We start from the raw sequence: 24,867 nt of genomic DNA on the forward strand, positions 1-24,867 counted from the left end.
CTGCTATATAAATAAAGTTATGTTAATGTAAATACATGATCATTATATTCACCAGAGTCAGTTAAGGAAACATCTATTTTATTTTGAAGGATTAGTCAATTCCCCTACAACCCACAGTGGAGCCAGAACTGAAAAGTGAACAGATTTAAGCTGCAGGTTGTGTTTTCAGTTTTTAGCCTTTAGCTCATGTCTGCTGTTAAAAGCTCTGTGATTAGATGTTTCTTGCCGAAATGCACCTTGGGAGTCGTAGTCTACCTAAAAATGATATTGTCTCATGCATATGCAAGTAATCTGGGCTGATGATTGAACAGTGTGATTCTGCAACTCTGTAATCTCTAATCTAAATGACCATCCAGTGTCATGGTTTATACCTGATCATGATCATTATTAATCTCACTCCTAAAAACAACCCACCAGTCCGATGAGCCCGGCGCAGCTCCTCTGTTCCGCCCTTTAATTTCACGGGAGCAAGTGGAAGTGTGTGAATACCGACAGTCCCTGAAGGCGTCATCGTCGCAGCGAGCGCACCGCCGCTCTGCGCTCTGATTGGCCGTTAGAGGCGGGGGGCGTGTCCGCCGGCGGAGTGCGGAGACAATAGAGCGCGGCTGCGGCGGCGGAGCGGCGGCGGAGCGGCGGACACACGGACCCGGGCGGAGCAGGTCCCTGCAGAGGCTGCGCTCCAGGCTCAGCGTCCCTCTGCGCCGCTGGGGATTCAACCGAAACACGCAGTCCAAGCGTCGGCTCCGGGACCCAGCGGTGTCTGGATGGACCGATACTGAATGCAGCACATTTTCAGAGGTGAGACCGGTCTGGCGTTTCATTAACACCTGATTAAACGCTTTGTTTTCATACATTTACCCTCAGATTGTGCTTTAATTGTGTATTTTCTTGTGCATTTGTGCTGCCGTGTTGCAGAGCATCAAGTGAGACCACTGTTGTGTTTGCGGCCGTGAGGATTCACACTGGTCATCATCCTCATTTACACTCGGTTGGTTTTAAAGCTGAAAATCAGTTAAAATTCTCGCACACAATCAAAAAGTTGCAGAGTGTGACCGGACTGAGCAGAACAATAGAGCTGCTCTGAAGCTGTGGTGTCATCAGCCAACCTCGATTTCTAGTATTGGCATTTATAAATGTATTGATCAGACGTTTGTGCATTTGTGCACATTTGCACACAGCTGCTCAGGAACACACACACTCCGGCTCTGCCTGGTTCACATGCTGCGGTGAGAATGGAAGCAGGCTTTGTGTCTGCAGAGCTGATTCACACTTCATGTCTTTGTGTTGTGTTTGTGTCTCCAGGCTGTGAACAGTGTCACTGACACTGACCTCAGCTCAGATTCAGGATGGTCCACTGTGGAGGCTTCAATTCAGCCTGAGATTATTATCATTATTATCATCATTATTATTATTTGTGATTAATGAGAACTCTCGACATCATGTTGGAAATGGCACAAAATATGGCATCTGTAGTCTCTGATCTGCAGCTGAAATGATTAGTCGATCAATTCATTTGTCAATCGACAGAAAAGGAATCAGTTCCATCGGTTTGTTGTTTCAGTCATTTCTCAAGCAGTGACTGAATTTTGTATAAACTGATTATGTTTCAGTTTTGGAGAAGCTGGAACTAAAGAATATTAAGAACATTTTTGCTGCTGCAACAATTAGTTGCTTGACAGAAAGATAATCAATAACTCTATTGATCATCTGTTAGTCGTTTTATTTTATTTTTTTAAGGAAAAATAGAGGAAAATTGCTATAAATGATCTGATTTCAGTTTCGTAAATGAAAAGATTTTGTGTTTTTCTTCATCATTGTTCACTATGAAATGAAAATCTTTGGGTTTTAGATGTTTGTTCGAAAACATAACAAGACGTTTGACTGAAAGATTTTCAGTTAACGGTGGAAAAAAACTGAAAATTCTCATTTTAGAAGCTGAAACCAGAAAAAGATTCAGTGTCTTTTTCTGAAAAATTGACCAACGATTCAACGTTTCGATCACGTCGCTGAAGCTCTTCAGTGTTCGGAGCTGAGACTATCAGCTGACAGTGGATTCATCTCTGGTTTCAGCTCATTAAATCAGCTGATTTGCTGGTTTTAATTGTGCTAATTCAGTGTAGAGTGAATATCTCTGGGTTTTGTTTGAACGTTAGTCTTGTTTCGCCTTTGACTCTGGGAAGTTTTGATGGGCGGTTTTTCACTATTTTCTGACACGATTAGTTGATTAATCAATAAAATAATCAGCAGTTTAAGCAACAATGAAAATACGTTAGTTGCATCTCTGTTTGTTTGGGAGCAGCTTTGTCTTCAATATGACGTCAGTAGCGATAAGTCTGATAAATGTGAAGAACTCAGAAGCCTGTTTTGTGTATTTCTGCCAGAAATTCTTCTAAATTTCCAAAGTAGAGGCACATTCGGCACATTTGTCTTTTGTCTTTTGGACTTTTGTTCGAAGAAGAGAAGACATTTGAAGACGTCACTTTTGGCTCTGGGAAGTTTGTGTTTGCTATTTTTTACTATTTATGAGTTTAAGATGAACTGAGTCCTCAGTGGATTAATGGGTAGTGAAAACAATCATTAGTTGCAGCAAACCAAGATGTCTGTCAGGCTCTGTCACTGCACTGACGCTCCCGTAAACGCAGCAGAAGAAGAAAGAGGGGCAGAGATTAAAGCAGACGCAAAGGTGCTAATGTTACCTGGTTCACAGCAGCAGGTGAGGCAGAGGAACAGTGACGAGCCGCCGAGCGCTCAGGCACAAAGCCGGCACGCTTTGATGTGCTCCACAGCTCCACGAGCTCTGTGGGAGCCGACCACGGGGCCCCGCCGGAGGACTGGGCCTGGAGCCGCCGCACAGGGAGAAACACACACACACACACACACACACACACACACACACACACACAGTGGGAGTGTCAAGGCCTGAGCTTCTACTTCTACAAACATTTCAGGAGGAAAGAGCTGCTGCTGGGGCAGAAATAATCTGGGTGCATGTCAGTGGGCAGAGTCAGAATAACATTTCACAGCACATGTTGGCTCACTGGCTCTGACGTGAATGGGTAAGAATGACAAAGGATGGGGCTCAGAGGCCCACAGAGACTGGTGCAGGAGAGGAAGCCTGTTCACCCTCAGTCGGCTAGAGAAAATAACGTTTAATAAGGCCGACAGATTGTTGTGGTTTTTATTTGATGGGACCAGGAGAGATGGTTTTGTTCAGCCTGTGATGTTTGTGCTGCAGACAGATGACAGTGAGTCGTCCCCTCTGCTCCGATGCTGGAGGCCCAGAGTTCACCGGGTTCAGCAGGTTCGGCTGACACACAACCACTGCCAACTGATGACCCACAAAACCCAGATGACATTTCAGTTCATTACAACCAGAATGAAACTCGGTGCCATTTTATAGCTGTGGTTGGTTTTTGTTTTTTTAAATGCATGAATATCATTGTAAAATTCTGCTGCATTTCATTTGTGTTAATTAAAGATAAGAGCAGAGGAGGTGCAGTGAATTATTTTCATCATCCTGAACGAATATCCTCAGTGTAAACTGAGCATGAATGAAGCCGTCACATCGAAGAGGCTGAAACTAGAGAATGTTCGGCATTTTTTCACTGTAAAAGATCATTTTTCTGTTGATCAACTAATCGTTCCGGCTCCAGTGAAGCCTAACATATTCCACTGTGTTTACGAGGCTGCCTCTTTCTATTTAAGCAGTACAAACTCCACTGGCCTGGCAGGTCACAGTCCAGGTAATTAAACAACCTGCCGGACTGGCACAACTCAGAATCCTGTTCTGTTGGATCAGTGACTTTTACTCGCCTCTACTTTTACACTGGAGCAACATTAACTAACTTCCAGTTCATTTTCAGTTTATTTGAAAAGGAAGCATCACAGAATATGAGCTGCAGATCCTCCACCTTATAACCGAGTGAGACGTGCACAGTCGGAGTTAATCAGTCAAACTGCTCTGATTTCATTTCCTTCGTCTTGCTGATGTGTTGCCGACGCAGACGCAGTCCCTCCTGCTCTGCTGGTTCCAGGCAGCGTGCAGGAGGAGGAGGATGCAGATGTTGCAGGATGGCGTGAGCTACATTCAGACTCATCCAGTCACACTTAACAATGCATGAATGGCTTCGCAGGCGTGAATCTGTTCCACCAGAGGCATGTTTGGCTTGTTGCTCTGGACCTCTTCATGTTCACACACAGCGACTGAGGAATCAGGGACGTTTTTCACACAAAAAGACAAAGATACAACAAATGATCTAAAACTCTGATGCTGACTTGCTGAGAATATTTTTACCCTCACTAAAGATGTTATGTTGTCATTACTCAGTTTGCTTGTTGTGTGTTAGCAGGACATCTCAGAAATATCTTTACAAATTTAATAACAGTTGTCAAAGCTAAGTGGTTAGTCAATGTTGCAAGACATTTTTCCTATAAACTACTGCACTTAAAAAGAAAAACGTGCCACGCGTATCCCACCATTGTCTTAATCACTGGATGTGCAGACATACAGTAGATTCACAGAGTCACCGGGTCACAGGTGTTTAGTCATGAAGCTAACTCATCCTCATCCTCACTCATCCTGGACTTCATCACAATCCATTCAGTAGTTGTTGCGATATTTAAGTCTGGACCCAGTGGTGGCTCCACGCTGCTAGCATGTCTAAAAACATGTTGCAACAGGTAGAAACAAAATACCTGCCTACATTTACCCCAAAGTCTAATTGAACAAGATCAAAGTGTTTCTTTTCTCCTCTTCCTGGAACCTTCAGGGCTCTAAAAGACTTTTGCTGGGAGCCGAACAAAGATGGGAGCACTTGTTCATTAAGTATTTTTCAGTTGGGTGACATATTGATTTAACATTACAAATGATTAATTGGGTGCTGATGTTTTACAAGTGGATGTTGGCCTGAACACAAATGAGGTGGCAGAGCCTGTTTTTGTTCTCCTGTGCTGTTTAATGTGAGAAGTTTCATGTTTGCTGAGCAGCAGTGAGACAGTTACTCAGCACTTTGTCACGTTTTGTTGTCGCTCACCTGTAGTGTTCGTGTGTGGTTGTAAATGTTCGGGCGTCCACTGGTGAGTGTTTGGTCCAGCGAGCAGCAGGAAGTCTGTGGATCTGGAGCACATGTTGGCAGCAGATCAGTGATGATCTGGAGCCATGAATGGATTCATAAACATGTACTATGATCTTAGAATCTATCCTCAAACTAACTTGAGGTAAATGCAGGGGCGGGAGAGCAGGAACAGTCTGATCTGTGTTCTTTGTTCCAGTGAAAAACTCTGGCAGCATTATTCTGCACAAGCTGCAATTGATTTGCTGCCTTTTTGGTGATACCTGAGAGCTTTGCAGTGCAGTAGTTTAAATAAAAGCCTGCACAGGCTCGTCTGTGTGAAGGGGAGAGAGAAATGCACTGACCTTTTAGTTACTTTCATTTTCTGTGACTAGAAAACTAGAATAGTCAGTCACAAATAATTTTCTTGCCAATGGTGCACTGTTCTGTTTTTGTCTCCCTCAGCAGAGTCACTACATGTATTTTTATTTTCAGAATAGGTTCAGCTTCCATCACTTCTCCTGTGAGTTGTACTGTATATGTTTTAGGACCGTTTATATTCGGTCTGTCAGTTCCCATAATGCTTTGCGGATGTAAACAGGAATTACGCCTTAAACTCCGGTGTTTTTTTAAATATTTGTTTACACAAAGTAAATTGGCAGCATTTAAAACCGTGATGATTCTCAGGCAGGTTCTGCAGTTACAAGGAGCATCTTTGATTTATGGATGTTCATTCATGATATCATCCGTAAGTGTAAATCACACTGAATCTAAAAATGAATGCATCATGTTTGTGTGTCCAGATTTGACTTGAGTTATGACTCAAAGGACAACGAGTTTATGCTGATGCATCTGGAGGAAGGAGATGCCTTTATAAGGCCACTGAAGAGGGCTCCGGTCTTAAGGACCAACAGCTATGTAGAATTAGGAGTCATCGGCATAGTGGTGAAAATCAGCATTGTACTTGCAGATAATGACCCTTTTTTGTAGTAAAAAACAAAAACAAATGGTGTCTGAGAAGTGAAGGACTAGAGTTGAGCATCGTGGTGCTCCATATGAAAAGATACACAGACCAGCTCTGCTTGAGGATTAATAACTTTTTACCCTCTAGTTTTTCCAGTCTGTGTGAAAAATTTTAATGCGCGAGGCTGTTTAGTTCAAGAGAGACAGCATGAAAATGTTTGAAACACATTCAAACATGTCAAGGTCATGGTTAGGTAAATGTATCATACACCAAGAACCAAGAACAGAACCTTGTGGTACTCCCGATGTGAAGTACTTTTTTTTTTTTTTAACTAGGAGCCAAGATTTGATAGAGAGATAGCGCTGCCTGTTTTAGCCTGACTCATTCTAAAGAAAGGCTGATGGTCATTTTATTTCCACAAAACATAAATATGCTGGGTTTTTTTTTTATTGTGACCATAATACATACTAAATGGGCCATTTTACAGCATAAAAATCAAGAAGTACAAGACAATCTGTGCAGTGTGTAGTCTGGAGACATGAAGTAGATTATTCAGAAGTCAAGGCCTGAATAAAAGATGGTTAACACTTTGAGAGCTTGTCACCTCTGTAGTTGTGCTGCTGTTCATCAGCAGGAGTCTCCACAGTCTGTAGCGTTCACCTCCGCTCCTGTGTGCTGCAATAGGCAGGTAACATTAGCAGGGAGGTAAAAGAGTCGAGAAGAGCAGCGATGACACAAGGCAGATGTGCTTTGATTACACACAAGCATTTCACCGAGGAGAAAGACGGCAGGGCGGTCCCATCCCACTCGTCCGGGAGGCAAATGGGGCTTGGCGCTCCCTGAGGTCCTCTGGGGAGCAGCCGTGGCACCGATACCCTGAGAAGGAGCGCTGGGGCTGCTGGGAGCTGCAGCGAACATAAGATGCTTCTAATTAGTGCTGGTTGTGACTTCTCTCATCTCCAGACTCTTTGATATGACGGCAGCGTGAGAGCACATATGAGCGAGTTCTAATGCTCAGGAGGTTCCATCGTTAACAAGTGTGACACTGTGCATCCTCTGTGCAAACATGTCAAGGTTTTCATGGTTAAGTGAAGCCAAGAATAGAACAAGGCAGCAGTTAACAGACTGTCCCACTTAGATGATGCAGCCTTCAGTCAGTCAGTCAGCAAGGCGTCTGTTTGATTTGAAGTTTTAGCAACATCTGATTTTACTACATACGATGGAGTCATTATTGTTGGGTTAAATTATTTAAAACATAGAAACATTTTTTAAATTTTAACTGAATTTACAAAAAAAATTACGAAAGAAAAATTATGCAAATATTAGGAGTTGAGCGCATCAAGATAAATAGCTGCTAATTCTCAAGTCAGATGCCACTGAACCAGAGGATGAAGAGGGAATGAGATGGAAACATGATTTAAAAAAAAAAAAAAAAAAAGACAAAAGATGGAAATATGACACTTATGTGAGTTTCATGTGTTCATTTAGCAACATTACGGTCTCCACGTCTGTGCACTCGGATGTTTAAGCCTCACACTTAATGATTAGTTAACTCTGCCAAAGAGGTTATGTTTTTAACTGTCCGTTGGTTGGTTGGTTGGTTTGTCAGCAGGATTACGCAAAAAGTACAGAACCTGTTTGCATCAAACGTGGTGGCGGGACGGGGCCTGGTCCAGGGAAGAAGCCATGAAAGCTTGGTGGGGATACGGTTAAAGAGGCGGCTGGAGGAATCCTTTTTATCACTTTCCTAAACATTGCGAGATTGGACATGAGAGACTGACATTTTTGACAATTTCACAGGATTACATTTTTGGATCATGACATATTAACGGTGTTGAGATCTATGACTTGACTAGTTTGCTAAGTTTTCATTGCACTTTGTTGAATTTTTTACACTGAAGCAAATTTCCACCTCAGCCAAGTGACAGTGTGACAGTGTTTTTTGCGATATTCAGCTGCAGCAGCTCTTTGAACACGAATGTCGCTGACTGAGTCATGAAGTTACACCATTGGTCACCTGAGTGTTGGAGGTTCCCCATTGGTCGTTGCCCTTTCAAAGCGATTTGTCCTGAACAAGCCGTGTTGCCAACTCGGTGCCTGTAGCTGGATTTACTGGCTTTAGTCTTAATGGACTTTTAGTCACCATTTCATTTCATTTTCCCTTTGTCTGACAACAGAATCAGAAAAGCATATAAATGAGAAGACTTTTATTGGCTTTATTAAAATATGGTATATGTGAGCACAGAGAGGAGCAGAGAAGCAAACACATAAAGGGCTGAAGTAGAATTGAAAGTGCAGACAAACAGGTTTATGGAACCAGTTATTGAAGATGATTTCCACGAGGTCTTGTTACAGCTCTTAAAAACATCCGGGTGCATTGGGACATAAAGTTTGTGTGAAAATGAGGTTTGACTCAATCTGTTCTTTTTTTAGAAGAGTTTTGTTCTGAGGGAAGAACTGAAAACACTGAGCTCCACACGTGACACATGAACAAAGACACAAGCCTCAAAGTGCAGCTGTCCGACCTGTCAGTGTTATTTCAAAATGCTGAATGCAGGGGGGAGATGCCTCGCATTCGTTTTCATTTTTCAAAACCCATTTTCATTTATTGTGTTGGTAACGTGGACACTCTGACTCAGGACAGAGCAGTTTATTAAAAATCCAATCACAAAACCAAAATATAAAATGAAGAGCCGGTGTGAGTGTGTTCCTCTGTGAGCAGCAGGTACTTTTTCTCGCTGTCTGTCTCATCCAGAGTGTTTTATTGACCCTGTCAGGGCGAAGCTGAGTGGACCGGTGATAGACAGCCACTCGGCTCCTTTGGGTTCAGCTGACGCCTCATTTTTATCTGCTTTCGTTCTTTTATGCTCAGCTCAGGCTGTTCGTGTCCTGAGCTGTTTCCATCCACTGCTGTCGCTGCACGACAACCCAGTTTTCTTTGAGTTCAGCCACTGTAAATGTATTTTCAGTACGTGCAAATACCCGTGGGGGGTTAAAGGGACACATTGATCTGGAAGGTTTGGTCCTGAGGTTTTAGTCTTTGGTTGATTGGTTGTCACAAACACTTGTTGAGCCGCTGCTTCGTCAGAGGAGCGACTCCTGTGTCTGTATTGAATATTGGATGAATGATCGATGAATGATGATACAGTGTGTTTCCTGTGACTGCTTCACAATAAAAGCTTCACCAGCTTCAATGCGTTTAACGTGAAGCAGTCGGAGAAATCCTGTTTGGATTAACAGTAACTTAATACGGTCTGTTGTGTAATTTACTGTCGGGAGATGTCACCATGTTGTTGGTCTTTAAACTTCGCTCTTTCTGATGTTAATTCTATTCATTTGTATTTGTTGCAAAGTTGTCAGTCTCAGTGCTTTTAATGTGAAACAGCAGGAGTAGGAAATGTTCAGTTAGCATTAACATTATACCTTAATACAGTGAACACATTCAGTGGTTATTATAGATAAAGGTTCATACAGTAAATGGTAAATGAGAACGTTAAGAAAATGCTGACAAACAGATTCCTGTGGCTGCTTCACAATAAAAGCCACCCCGAGGTGTGAAGGCAGTTTGAATCTGGCCTGTGATTGGATGGATATCGTTGAGAAAATGCAGATCATGAAGGTTTAATTTAAAGAAAAGGATCATGGCTTTAAAATGATAAAGACAGAGTTTACTATATTTTACGAGCAGCAGGTCATTTACAGAAGTTTAGAAAACAGCCAGTGTCAGAGTCGATGTCGGCAGATAAATAACAAGAAGCTGCAGAACAGAAGTGTCAAAGTTGATCTGCAAACAACTGTAAAATATCCTGCTCCAATATGTATAGTGCTCATTATTAAACATACCTAATTAATCTATATTAATGTGTTTATGTCAAAAAAATTACTATAAGCCCATTTATAGTTTTCAGAGTTTTTAGACTTTTAAATATAATTATCAGCATCAGCCTTAAGTATCTGTATACAGGTTAAGTAGTGAATGAAAAGCAGAAACAGAATCAGTATTTTATTATTTTTTTAGACTGATGAAGAACACAAAGCACAGACCTGCAGAGCTTTAGTTCTCTCCAGTGAAACATACTGTATATATTTGTTTGGTGTCACTGGTTTCACACGTCTCTGCTGAGTTTTGTGAACACATTCGCCCGTCATGCACACTCACCCTGCAGACAGGAGCCGTCTCTGAGGCGAGCACAGATGGACCCGGTGCACAGGATGTGGCTAGCATCCTGTCTCATTCAACACTTTCTCATCCCTGTTATCGAGAGCTGGTACAATTCTGCTGCGCCATCAGGGCTGCGAAGCCTCTCCAGACACTCGGAGACGTCGGCCGCTGTGGGTGATGAGTGACGGGGGACGCAGCAGACGAGTGTTGTTTGGCTTCTTCTGGTAGCAGAAGGAGGAGGAGGAGGAAGGTGAGACAGATTTGCTGAGATGGAAGCGAGAGAGTAGAAACACATCGGGTCAGAAAGAGGAGGATCATTAATCAGGAGGATCGTTAATCAGCTGCAGACGATCAGAGCCACTAATAGCAAATCTTTCCTCCTCAGCCTCTTCTCACACAGTTCACACTTATTTTCTTCACTTGCTTCTTCCTGTTTATGGTTTGATGCAAGTCAGCATGAGGACGAGAGAGCCCCTGGTTTGATGATGTGTCTGCAGCTAATCGTTTTCAGTCTTGATTAGCTTTTTATATTAATTGATCAGTTGTGTAAAGTCAATAAAACATCTTCGTTGCTCCGTGACCTATTAAATAAGAAACTCCAGGTCTTGTTGGGAAAACAGTTTGCACAGTAGAAACGAACAGGAGCCAGACCTCGTCTCTTTGTCCTGGACACACAAGTCAACGCTCGCGTAACAGCTCAGTTGGCCTGGACTCAAGTATTCCCATCTACTGTTCCTATATGTTTATGTACAGTGACAATAGGTGTGGTCTGTATAGAGTGGGGGTCCTGTGGGTGGGGGGATGTGGGTGGATACTGTTCCATATCGTGACCCCAGCTTTCCTTCCTGCTCCTCCCGCTCTACAGGAACATCCGTCTGCAGACCAGCCCCCGGCCCCGGCCCCGGCCTGTCCCGACACAAGAATGAACTCCTCCACCCATGGCTCCCGCGCCTCCATCGACATCCTGGAGGAGCTCCAGCTGATCGCTGCACAGAACCTGGAAAAGCTGGACATCAACAAATACTATGAGGTCGTCCGTGAACTGGGCAAAGGAACCTACGGGAAAGTGGACCTGGTCATCCACAAAATCCGAGGTAACAACTGCTGCAACTAACGATTGTTTCTCCATCAGTCTGCTGATTCTTTTGTCAGTCAGTGGATTATTTATATAGCAGTGACCCAAGTTGACATTTTCTTATTGCACACTGTCAGAAGAAGCAAACCTGGCAAGTGCTGGGTCCCCTGAGGCGAAAATAGGCCCCTGATGGCCCCTCATAGTGGTACATCCTGCAACGACATCTGTAAACCCCCTTAAAACTCCCATAAAGACACTATACAGTTCACTGCTGTTGTCCCAAACCCCCCTAACTGGGGTTCCTGATGATGATGTGTCTGTTGCTAGTGCCTACCTGACACGACCTGAATGTGACACATTGAGGGAACATCTGGAAATAGCAGCATCCACCAATAGTCTGTGTGTTTGGTGTTTAGGGAACATCTGTAAATTGGCATTTTGCGTAAGAAAAATTCAATTATTCAAAATGAATTTTCTGTCAGTCAATGAATGAACTAATCATTTCAGCTGTAGAGCACTGGTTGGTTTCAAGGTGCCTGGACAAGTAAGCTGTCATGTATGGTGGGTTAATCCCGCCTCCATCTGAGATCAAAGACCCGCTGCTTAAATTTCAAAATAATATTTGTGTATTTTTACATTTTTGAATTCAGAGCATGTGATTGGGTATTTTAACAGTGTGTTATTTCACTTGAGTAAATGGTCAGATTTACTTGGGGTTTTGATGCTTTAATCCAAAGACCCCATGAGGAAAACGAAACCACAGAATAAGTGAGTGAGTCCATCTTTTTTTGGAGCAGGACGCAGTTTGCATTTCAGGTTCCAGTTCATCACCTCTTGGGGTGGAAACATTTGCTCCGGACTCACCTGCAGAAATGGATTTGGCCTCCAAACAAGAAAAATCTGCTGGGTTGCACTTGGAGAAAATGGGATGTTGTTCACTTCTGTTGCCCTGCTCTGAAATTCAGAGTGATGAGGTGGAGTCGTTTTACATAAGAGCTGTTCTGAGTGCAGCTTTAAAACGCTTCCATTCCACTGCAGCGGCAGCATCTACTGAGAGAATCAGACATAATGGTGTTTTGTTTTCTTTCCCGTTGCTCAAACATATAATCGCTGCTCAGGTAAACGCTCGTATTCAGCTCTGAAGTGTTTACTTTTAGAGATAGATAAAAAGCCAAATCTGAGGGAAAGTAATGCCTTTTCATGAAGTGGTTCAGCACAGATCAGGGCCCAGACGCCCTAAGTTCTCTATTTAACTAACAGACAATGTGTTCAACCTTTTCACATTAAAAGCCCAAATGTTGACCATCTGCTCAGAGCCTCTGAATAATCCCTGTTATGGAGCATAAAGCCTTTAAGAGGGGCTGCAGTCTGCCACTCAGATGAAGTCTGACCTTCTCTGACCACTAAAATGTGCAGTTAAAGGATGTTCTATGAGAAAGCACGTGTACCTGTGGTTTCATCATCTGCTGGTGTGTCACCGACATCTCTTCACAAGCATCAGAGAACCAGTGTGGCTTTAACCGTCTGCCCTCAAATTTCTCATGCTGCTCTGTGTAAATGTCAAGTTAACCACAGAAATAAATGGGCTGAAGTCATTTTCGACCTTTTGAATCATAATTGTGTGCAAATGCATTTTAGTGAAGCCGGGAACTCGGAGCTAAATCAGAATAATTGTAACTGTTAAGTAATGTCCAGAGATGCATTATTGACAGGTTTAATATTTCTGTTCTGAAGTGTCAAAGCTTTGTTAGGAGGGATTTTCTGATGCTTCACAAAACCTTTTTAATATTGTCTGTCGACCGAGTCCAGTTTCTTATAGTGTTTCCTCCACATCACGGCTGCACAGCATGAAGAGGCAACAGAAACATGACATGAATATACAGCAGTAGTGGAACAGTAAAGTCATTTTAAAGTAAACAGCTCTGCTTTAAGAAAATAGATTCTATAGCGTTTCCTGTAACAAACAAATTTTCTCATTTGAGACGCTGCAACCAGAGAACGTTTTGACTTAAAGCTCTAATTGATTATTAAAATGGCTGCAGATTATTTAAAAACAGGTCTGAAGCTCATCTACTCTGACTTCCTGATGGAGAAACCTGGATCAGGCCTTGGCCCCACCCACCACCTGCTGGCTCCAGGTGTCCAGGTGAAAGAGCAGAGAGGATGAAGATGTTAGAGGAGGAAACATCAGAGACTCAGCCTCATGTTGGAGCCTCAGTCAGACCCAGACTCAGATGAGGAGTCTGTTGAGACCAGAATCAGAGACTAGCAGACGGATCAGAACCGTTAGCATAGTTAGCATCTTTTATTTGTTTATGTTGTTTGTTAGCTTGTAACTGGCAGTGGCTGACACAGTCTTAGTGGCTGTGCTAATGCTAACTCTGGCTCTCTGTACTGACAAGGTTTCAGGTGTATTTAGCCCCGCCCCCCGTCCCCACAAGTTGACAGGATTGGTTCCTTAGGTTCTATGACGTATGAATCCCTGAATCTGTTTTTATGAGACTGTCATTGGTTCACTGCAGCTCAAGGTCAAGGTGTCGACTGATTATTTCACTTGTGTGTTTTGTACAATAAAAAAAAACCCATCATATGCACATTAACCAGGTTAAACAGTTGATTTTGTCCGAGGGGGTCGTAAACATGTTCAGTTTTGCTGTGGTGGTGGTTTCAAATACGACAACACACTACAATAAATATTAGAAGAAGACAGAAAATCCTGAGCAGGTTTGTTTTCTTAAAGCAGAGCTGTTGGAAACTGGATCTCTTCAGGTCGTGTCCTCCTGCCCTCTGGGAAGTGGTCATGTGTTTTTTCTTTTTTTTGACAGTTTTTAAACTATATGATACATTTATTTAATTTGAAAAATAATTCACAGATAAATTGGTGATGAAAACATTTGAATCTGTTACGAGTGGAGGTTCAGTTTCTTGCTCAAAAGCAGATGCTTGTAAACAGCTGCCTGCTTTAAACCTCTGTCGTCATTTGAAATGTTTTGGCTCCATTTTCACCGTAACAGGAACCATCTTTTTGTCCATGTCGTGTGCCGAGTTCAGACAGACTTAATAAATGATGATGCTTTTTGTTTTTGCAAGTTTTCTTTAATTGTAGTTTCTGCCCGAAAACACGCGCAGTTGTAGCTTCAGCTGAGGTGCCCTGAACAGATGGTGTTTATCTCTGCATATTAACCAACAGGTGACTCGACAAAGCAACTAAAATTCCATGTAAACATGAAACTACCGTAGCACAAGCGACACAAGCTGCTGTCTGTTGTCAGATGTGTTTACATCAGGCTGCGTGGTCAGGAGAGCAGGTCTTTACTGAGGCTCTGCTACAGCCCAGCTACACTGTGATCATCACACTTGTTTACACGTGTTTTGGCAGTTCTCACATTCATGTTGCTGCCAGTGCTAAACTCAGAGGCAGATACTTCATGTTTCATTAGCTGCTCTTATGAAATGAAATTGTTATGAGGCCTGAGGAGAAGCTCCATCCAGTGCTGGTCTTTCAAGGCCAGTTAGAGAAACAGAACATGTTGTAAATGTACAGAAATCTACTTAGAAATCATGGAAAATAGATTCTCCTTGTAACTGCAGAACTTCCATGAGAATTGTCACATTTTTAAGTTTTCTCCAGTATCAGAACAATCCAGTGAGAACTGTCTGTACTCTGCAAACAGGAACTGCTAATGGCTAACTCGGCTACTTTCAATGTTGCCAGTTTGCTAAAATGTAAATCAATAAAGGGCTGAAAATGTGGGACTGCAGATGTAGTCCACAGCTGACTCACTGAATCCATGGATTAAACCATCATTCATCCCTGAAAGTATTTGGGGGACTGTAGCAAAACACAGAGACAGAAGCAAGACAAAGAATCATTTTGGATCAGTTTAATTTTGAAGGTCCTGTCAACATGGGGGAAACTCTTCTTGTATCGTGGCTTTAAGAACAAACCTTGTGCCCCCTCTTGACCTTCCCAACGAGGCTGCACGCTGTAAATGGCACGCAGCACTTTGCAGAGCTGATCCGGTGGTATCGGAGAAGTGTCCCCTCTCGTCTCCGCTGACACACTGACTGCTGGTGCAGGGAGAGGCAGACGTGGCGGCTCTCCAGGTTTATTGTCCGGGGTTTTTCTCGCTGCTCTCAGATTAGTCCTGGTAATTTCTCTTCTCTCTTGTTCTGGGCAGCAAGTGGCCCACTGAGGGGGAGATGAGGCGAGTCGAGCCTCCAAACCATGTCCTCACAAATTGCCTTTCTGCGTTCCCTCCAGATGACTAAGAGTGTTTTTGTGCATCCTCTCCATTATTATCTAAAGTGAAATGGATTACTTCAGGGTAGAGTGAGACTCGTGTCTTGTCTTTGGCTGTCTAATCTTATTACCGGCTCTCTGTGAGGACATGTTTGCAGCTGTAAACATCACTTCACTGCAAAATCCCCGACATGAAAGCAGATCAGCAGCATCCTGGTCACTCTGCGGGAACATGACTCATCTGGCAGATTTTAAATACTTACAATATAAATCACTGGAGGAAAAAACCATCAGGATTTAATTCTGTGACGTTGGAGAGCTTAATTATTCATGAAATTTGAAATGATTTTAATTAAGTTTCTTGCATGCAGTTAGACGGCTGTGAAATAAATCCCCTAACACTTCTTAATAGGGCGGAAAAGAACAAGAAGTGAGGAATGAGATTGGAGGTTATGTAACTGTTCCCTGTCCTCGTTTTTCAGGCACAAAAATGGCCCTGAAGTTTCTGAGGAAGAAGACCACCAAGCTGAAGAGCTTCCTGCGAGAGTACAGCATCTCCCTCTACCTGTCGCCCTGTCCCTTCATCATCAACATGTACGGCATCGCCTTCGAAACGGACGAGTACTACATCTTCGCTCAGGAGTACGCTCTGGCCGGAGACCTGTTCGACATCATCCCTCCACAGGTGAGACGGGCCGACGCCTGTAGAAGAGTCCGGGTCGTAGGCGCAAGTAAAGAAGTTAGGTTTGAGGTTATGGTGGGAAAGAAGGTTTGAATGACGTGTTGTCCGACAACGTCTCGGATCAAAAGTGATATTACCTGATCCAGGAAGATGTAGGAAGGTAAGTGATTCTGGAGCAGAGACTTCTGGAGTCTGAGTCTCCGTTTGCAGCAGCTCCAGAGAGGAAGCGTCCGTCTGCTTAACCTGAACTCCAGTTTTTGTTGAAAGGTTAAAATTCTGTGGATTAAATCTTAATTTTAATGGTATTTGATGATGAAATTCAATCTCCGGGACATTTCCAATGTTACTATGTTAAACAAGCGTTTACAAGTGAGGCAGTAATAAAGGTTCGACTGTCACCGACAACCCGAACACACATATACACCTTAAAAAATAAGCTGCAAGCTATTGTTACATTTCCATCCATATTTACATGAATATTACATTTTCTTTCCTTTTATTTTGTTAGAAAAAGTCGAGCTTATTGTAATAAAATCCAAATGATTATCTCTGAATCCTCCAAATATTAGAAAGTATTTTTGGACTTATTTCCAGACAAGCTACAGATGCATATGTGCCGTGTCCCTGTGGAGTACATGTTGGCGTCCACGGCTGTTTACTGCTGAGTTATTTTTTGTGCGTGACATTTAGTTGTCAGCTGGAGAGTCGTCACTTTTGTGCCAAAACACAAAAATCCACTGGACTTTTACTGTGAAGGATTACTGAGTAGTCTGAGGATCTGCTCATTTCAGAGCAGAACCTTAAAATGAATTCCGTTCATTTGAATCACATTCTTGTGATTAGAGGACTCAGTCCTAAAAGCGAAGAACATCTACATGTGATGTTTGCGTGAAGTTCAGCTTTGATGAACTCTGCTGTGGATTGACGACACAAATCCAAAATGCATGAAGCTATAATCCGAACTAATATCAGTCACTTTAACTCCAACAAATCCACACTTGTAGGCAGCAAACAAACTTATTGAAAATAATTTGACTCTGATGTCGCTGTGAGAAGATTTAAGGACATTTCTGGGTTAAAGTTGTTTACAAACACATAAATAAACACTTACCCGCTTACGACATTAAACTGTGTTATAAAGCATTTATTACACGTTTATAAACAGCCTATTAGCTACTGCTACTATGGATGGAAATGTAATGGTAGCTGCTGTTGCTAGCTTGCTAGCAAGGTTTAGCTACAGCACTACTAGTGGCCAACAACTCTGCAGGGTACCTTATTACAGAGTCACTACCCAGGCTACGTCCACACTGCTCCATTTTGTTTTGAAACGTGCCTCTTTTCACCTCCCGTCCTCTCTCCTCCGGAGTTTTCCAGCCCCAGAAACATTTTGGAAACGGTGCTAGCAACTTTTTAGTTTGAAAACGATGGCGTAGTCGCTCTCTGTCGCCTCCTGATTTAGGTCTTATCAGCCTCGACGACCAGCAGTAAAAGCAAAACATCAGCAACGAATTACAAGTGTTACAGACTTTCCTGTCTTTGCTAGCAGCTGCTGTGCAGTTAAATTCTTCATGCTAACGCTACAACTGCCTTTGTTTTCCGCGTTCATAGTAATTTCTGCAACTAATCAGCTGAGTGAAACTTAGAGCAGATGATCTGTTTGCTGCTCACACCGGCTCACACATGCCCAGTGTCGGTGACCGGTCGTGTGTTTTCAGGTGCGACACTGTGGACGCAGGTAGTTACATGGAGCTAAAATGGCCGCCTGGATGGAAACATTAGTGTGGACGTAGTCTCAGTGTAGGAGTCTGGTTTGCATCACCAGCTAGTTGCACCACACTACGTCACAGCATCACACCTCAGCTCAGTGTTGTCCTGTGTCCCACCGCTGTTCTGCTCTCTGTCCAGGTGGGACTCCCTGAGGCCGTGGCTAAGCGCTGTGTGCACCAGGTGGCCATCGCCCTGGATTACCTGCACTGTAAGAAGCTGGTCCACAGGGACATCAAGCCTGAGAACATCCTCATCTTTGACAAAGAATGCAGAAAGGTGAAGCTGTCAGACTTCGGCATGACGCGGCGTGCAGGCTCTCCGGTGAAGCGCGTAAGCGGTACGATCCCGTACACGGCGCCTGAGCTGTGCGACACCTCGCGGCACGAGGGCTTCTGTGTGGACTACAGCACGGACGTGTGGGCGTTTGGCGTGCTGCTCTTCTGCATGCTGACGGGAAACTTCCCCTGGGAGAAGGCCATGCCGAACGACGCCTTCTACGAGGAGTTTGTCCGCTGGCAGCGTCGCCGGACGGGCACGGTGCCTTCACAGTGGCGCCGCTTCACCGATGAAGCTCTACGAATGTTTCGTAGGCTCCTCTCCATCGAGCAGGAGCGCCGCTGCTCCGTCAAAGAAGTCTTCGGCTACTTCAATCGGTGCTGGATGTTGGACACGGAGAACGGGAACAGCAGCGGCGGCGGAGGTTTAGCGAGCAGCGCTCCTCCTCTGGACATCAGCTCGTCCTCGTCTGAAGAAGACGTGTTAGTGGACAGACTGAAGCAGCAGAGCCTGTCACCTGCCTGCGTGGTGGCGAAGGGAAGCATCATGATGGACACCAACTACTCCTCCATGTCCAATAACAGCTCGCCATCCTCCACCGGCAGCTACGAGCGGGTCAACAGAGAGAACAACGAAAGGGGACGAATCCTAGTGACCACACCCATCGAGATCTGCGTGTAGAGGCTGCTGAAGCTGAAGCTGCTTTCCAGCTGCCTGCTCACACCTGAGGCCGGTGCGAGCTGAGGAGGAAGATTTCTCCGAGTATGAGAAACAGGAGGGAGGTAGAGGAGGGAGGTGCGGCGACAGGTGCTTGGCGTCGGGAAAATATCAACAGTCTGACAAACGTTGTAGCTTCACTGCAGATTAAATCATTTCTGATGAAGACGAACTCTGAGGAAATGACCAGTGAGACAATCACGCTGTAGCTCCTGTACGTGGTCTATACTTCAGACATGAACTCCTGTAAAGAAGAAAACTGAAGGGAGAACAACACAAACAAACAACATAATCCACAAGCAATATGTTGAGATGTTCTGGAATAATCCAGTCACTGCAAAAATAATCTGAAGAAGAAGAGAAGGATGTGATCGGCTTTCAGTCAGATGATCTGTGCATAAAAGACTGATGGTACTGTGTTTATTGTAGTGAACCATTTTCATGTTTGGTAGAAATGTTTCTGTGAAGTGTGTTTTCTTATTTTTATTTGGAGCTAAATTATTTATTTATGTCAGATGCATATATTTATGATTTGTTTTCTTGAGTGTTTGAAATCTGAAGCCTGCTTATTTTTTTTTATTTTCTCTCTGAGAAATAAAATTTAAGTAAATTAAAATTTGATTCACTTACAAAAAAAAATCAAAAAACAAACAAAAAGACAGGCGAACTACAGACTGTTTGCTTTCACACAGCTACATTTTTCTTTAAACTACTTGTCCTCATGTTGTTGTTGTTGTTGTTGTAGTCGCTCATAAAAGTAGATGTATGTAGACTGTTATTCTCACTTAAAATGTCCCTTTCCTGTCCGAACCCACTGTACAGTAGCAATCAACTACACAAGCGGCTGAAAACACCTTGGACTGGCAGCATGTGTTAATTGGGTATCTTCTTATTTTTCTAACCAGTCCTCCAATTAAACTGGGACTGAAAACTGCTGCAGCACAGTTTAAAAAAAAAAAAAAAAAAAAAAAAGTGATGAATGAACTAAAGTACATTTCCTTTGTGATCATGTACAAGCAAAAGCATAACCACAAATAATCTTCATTTTTCTACTTGCATGGTTAATAAAGAAAATGGAAATTTTACCTTTCATTGAGCAGATAACATAATTATCTCACAAGTGATATATTTGGCTTTTTTCTGAATAATAGGTAAATCCTAAAAAGATTGTGAGCACTGAATATGCTGACTGAATTGTCTTTCAGCACAAGTATAATACAATTCAATTTCTCTATTTGGGTATATCTAATATTTTACTGCCCTCGTAACCTTTTATTCCAGTTTTTAGCAGTGAAATTCATTAGAAGCTAATGTGAGATGGGACGGACGAATGTAGAAAACACAAAAAAGAATTTTGGATTTTGGGTATTAAAATGTTTCAGAAATCTCAGTCCTTTTGTGTTTTTCAGAAGTATTGCATGAATATTAATGTGGTGAAAATTTGAAATAAATACCCTGAGAGAAAAAGAAGAGTGGCCTCTGTTTTCTTTTTTATTTATTTCTTTATTTTTAAAAGAAAGGAATAGTTTCATATTTTGGGGAAAAAGCTAATTTGCTTTCCTGCAGAAAGTAAGATGATAAAAGATACCACCCAAGCTACGATTAGCAGCCTGTTAGCTCAGTAGAAAGACTGAAAATAGGGAAACAAAAAAAAAAAAAAAAAAAATGGCCTATTTATATATATATATAAATATATAAATATATATATTTATATATATATATATATAAATATATATATATATATATATATATATATATATATATATATATATATATATATATATAAATAAGTGATAAGGGGCTATTTTGTAAGTTTTCTCTGCTGCTGAATGTGGTTTCTTGACGGGAGCAGGTGGTGATAATGTTAGCTTGACAACCGCTTTAGCTATCAGGCTAGCTGGTAGCATGCTAACTTCAGTAGCAGACAGAAGTGACAGAAAGTGATAGTTAACATTTCCATTGTTTTCCACTGCTGGAGACAGCTCTTGGTGAGTGAATGAAGTTTGATGCTTAACTTGCAATGTTACTTCAAGACTGTAAACAGTTGTTCATGCTAACGCTAGCTGTGTAGCAAGAGCAAAACTTACAAATACCTCCTTCAAGAGGAGAAAACAGCGAATTGTTGCACACTTTGGATTTTGTACAAATTAAACACAACACAGTTACTAGTGAGCTTTGGAGGTGCTGAGATGTGGATTTTGTTACCTGTGGATAGAGCTAGCCTAGCCCCTGTTTTTCTGATAAGCTAACAGGCTGCTAACTATAGCTGAAAACTTACAGCTATAGATCTGAGAGTGGTATTAATCTCATCTCATCAGCGATGCCAAATTCTTAAAACTAAGTCAATCTAACTATATAAAGACTGAAATGATCACATTCCAACAGAAACTTCAATTCAAAAATACCAAAAATTGAGTCTTTACTGTATTTGACGTGCGTGTGGATGAATCACTGAACAAGGCCCAGATCTGCAGTATATCCCAGAGAGTGACACAAAACCAAAGAGATGCGAAAGGATGCGAAACCACCACATCAAGTGCATCAGAGTCTCTTTGTGGTTAATACAAAGAGATGCAAAAAGGTCACAAAGAGACACAAAAGTACCACAAAGAGACGTAAAATGGCTGGAGATGCAAAACAGGTACAGAGACACAACTTAATGCAAAACCAACACACAGATATAGCTCAAAGAAAACATCCTCAAAGAGACGCAAAATGACCACAAAGACGTGCAAATGGTTGTCACAGAAACACAAAATGACTGCAAAGAGACTGAAAACAACCTCAAAAAATGACCACAAGGAGAAGCAAAAAACCTCCAAAGAGAAGCAAAACAACCACAGAAACACAAAATGGCTGCAGGCAACAAAGCTGCATGGTTTGTGGTTGTTTTGTGTCATAATCCATCCCCTCCACCCTGCGCTGTGCTGTGCTTATGTAGAGTCTCCGACAGCAGATGAAACACTAAAGGAAATAACGTTGTGTGTATTTACCCCCCCCCCCCCCCCCCCCCCCCCCCCCAACCTTTCTCTCAGTTCATTAAAAATGAAATAAGGCAATCAGAGATGGAGCTGGACTCTGTGAAATGACTCGATGCCAGCTTCTCATTTTATTCTAACAAGCTTCAGATTTGAAGTCAAGAGATCAAGACAAACATTTTTACCACAGTAAAACAGATGAAAATCCAAACGGTTTCATGCATTACATCAAGCTTTGCTGTATGTTGGTCACATAATTATGCCCCAATAAACTCACAATGCTCCACGAAGCTGTAAAACCACTGATGCATGTTTCTGGCTCAGCTGTAATGAGCAGCGTCTGCCTCCAAATCTTTGCTGGAAGCTGAATTACGTAACACTCCCACCCAGGTAGGACTGAATCTGATTTAATGTTACATTGAAAAAAAAAGTCCATACATCAAAAGTGGAAAACCTTCCTTTTCTGCAGCAGAACCAAAACATTGAATTGACTGCAGATGTGCACATTACAAAGTGTTTTTATGGACTGATAAGAAAGAGACGGGTGAAATTAATCTTCACATTGTCAGTTCAGAACAAAAAAAACTCAGTCTGGATGAAAAGGAACCAAGGAGAAAAAAAAAAAAAAAAAGCAGCCAAGTGCAGCTGAGCTGGAGAGAAAATCATCAGTAACCCTGCATGTTCAGCATAGCAATTACAGCCGAGCGCTGCACTGACTGATCTCAGTGTCTCTCCCACCACCACGTTTACATATTCACCACCAGCGCTGAAGCGGGGGGGGGGGGGGGGGGGGGGGGCTGCTTCCATGAGAAATAAGATACGAGGTTACATCTCCTTTAGTTCTGATTTCAGTTAAACAGCAATAACTTTGAGGAGCTGAAAAGTGCTTCATCACATCGTGTGTTCGCTGTGCCAGCTGCAGAATGAGCTGGGCGGTGAAGCCCACCAGACCCAAACATCTCAGCAATTATTTCATGGATTTCCATTAAATTTCATACAGACATTTGTGGTTTGCACAGGATGAATCCTCAGGACTTTGGGCATTTGGGGATCCCTGACTTTTCCTCCAGCGCCACCATGAGGTTCACATTTTGGGCTTTTGGTAACAACTGGATGGACTTAACTTTTTATTCGTCCTGTACTTTGCTTTAGGATTAAAACTTGCAACATTCCCTTCAGCCCCAGCAGCTGCAACTGTGGCCACAAGTCTCACTGACTAAAACAGAAATCCTAAAATTCAGCTTTATTGAAGCAGAAGCAGAAAAGTTTGCTAACATTAGCACAAGTTACTAGCACCACATCAAGACTGTATCTGGCAAATCCCTGAGTGTAATGAACTGAATGAGTTTGTATAAATTTAACGTTTTTGCTCCTGACTGAAGAATGTAAAGATGGAAGAGAACAAAACATGCGTGTTCCCCAGAGAAACACTGGGTCAGAAGAAGAGCATTTGGGTGTTCAGATATCTGTAAATTGCAGAACTTTGAGCTTCCACACACAGACTGATCTGTAATAACAGGGCAGCAAACAGACTCTGATTTTGTGCTTGGATGATTTACACTGACACAGCATGAGACTCTAAATCATGATGATCTATGCGATCTTTCAAACATCATGCACAATCTGATCTACAGCCTGTACTCAACGTTCCCCACTCGCTGCTGGTTCTTTCTGCAGCAGAGGTTCTGCTTTTGTTTTTTAACATTACACAACAGGACACAGCTCAAAGGGAAAATGCAAAGTATTTGCATGTTTGACCTGCGTCAGTTTCAGCAGCGTTTTGCGCTGAACCACTTGCAGAAGCAGCAGAGCTGTGCTGCAGAGATAGTGAGGAGGACTGTGATTGGAAGAGCCTGTCAGTTCTAAATGGAGATAAGCCTGCAGCCTGAGCGAGGGATGGGGGAGGCAAAGAACTGAACATAAGGAAGATAAGGAAAATGCGAAGGGGAGAACAAGAAAGAGGGAATAGGGCAATAAAAGAGGAGAAGTGAACACAGGCTTCAGGTGCAGCTGCAGATGACGATATAGGAGCATTTTAACTACAAAATAAACCGACAGCCACTGAAGCGTCAGTAGAACCAGGACAGAGTCACAGCCCTGAGAGTGGCCTCGTATTAACAACACAGTCTACAGCCAGGCTGCCGACGCCGGACTGAGGCACCATCACAGTTTATTTCACTGCAGATCTGCTGACCAATCACTGCTCTCTATTCCACGCTCCCAGATGAAACCCAAAGATTTTCAAAGCTTTAGCAATTGTTGGCCCTAAATAGTGGAATAGTTTCGTACTATTAGATCTTCTCCCCCATTTATTATACTGCTTACAGATATGAGGACTTAAAGCAACTCTTCTCCTCTGAGATGACTCAGCAAATTACAAGAATGTTAAGTTACTGCCTGATCCCAGTCTTCACCAATCCTTGAGAAGACAGACTATCAAAAAATATTGATTGCATTACCTTCAAATAAATACAAACTGTTCCTCCTTTTAATTAAATACTTATCTTAATCTTTTATTTAAGACTCTCACTCAGCTGCAGTGGCCTGCAGCGCATTAAAAAGACACTGAGATGGTAACAGTATCAACACTCACATCATCTCTGTCTGCCAGGTTATTTCAGCAGGTGAGAGCTGTGAGTCTATTCTGAGTTCAACAAGGTGGTACAGAGAGGTGAGAAGCACCTTCCTCACACCGCCGCAGGTCTGCATGTCAGCCTGATAATGGCGTGGTGGAGCTGCAAAATGTTTCCCGAGATAGACTTTATCACTACGACGTGCTGGAGCGAAGACTATTTGCATCGATGTGAGGTTGTGACTCAAAGGCAGCGCTCAGTGTGAAAGTCTGTGTCGTCTGAAAATACTCAAGTCATTAACTGCTGCTCATTAGTGATGCAGCAGCACGCTGCCCACGTTAAGCTTTTTGGTTTCTTTGATAAAAGCAAACTGGAT

At 42.7% G+C, this 24,867-nt stretch overlaps 1 protein-coding gene across 2 annotated transcripts; it reads left to right on the top strand.

The window, feature by feature from the left end:
• The first annotated feature begins 466 nt into the window (after positions 1-466).
• On the top strand, positions 467-20,410 carry unm_sa1261 (un-named sa1261). 2 transcript variants are annotated; one of them, XM_071465041.1, is made up of 4 exons: positions 467-798; positions 11,043-11,271; positions 15,978-16,180; positions 18,086-20,410. In XM_071465041.1, exons 2-4 carry the CDS (start codon positions 11,100-11,102, stop codon positions 18,902-18,904), a joined length of 1,194 nt encoding a protein of 397 aa, XP_071321142.1. In that variant the 5' UTR covers positions 467-798; positions 11,043-11,099; the 3' UTR covers positions 18,905-20,410. The 2 variants fall into 2 exon arrangements, with proteins under 2 accessions (XP_071321142.1, XP_071321143.1); XM_071465042.1 differs by lacking the exons at positions 467-798; positions 11,043-11,271 and adding an exon at positions 15,285-15,403.
• The last annotated feature ends 4,457 nt before the right edge of the window (positions 20,411-24,867 follow it).

The sequence above is a fragment of the Trachinotus anak genome, unplaced genomic scaffold, assembly GCF_046630095.1.
Source record: "Trachinotus anak isolate AG129_WGS33_773 ecotype Australia unplaced genomic scaffold, CSIRO_AGI_Tana_v1 ptg000003l, whole genome shotgun sequence".
NCBI classification, from domain to species: Eukaryota; Metazoa; Chordata; class Actinopteri; order Carangiformes; family Carangidae; genus Trachinotus; species Trachinotus anak.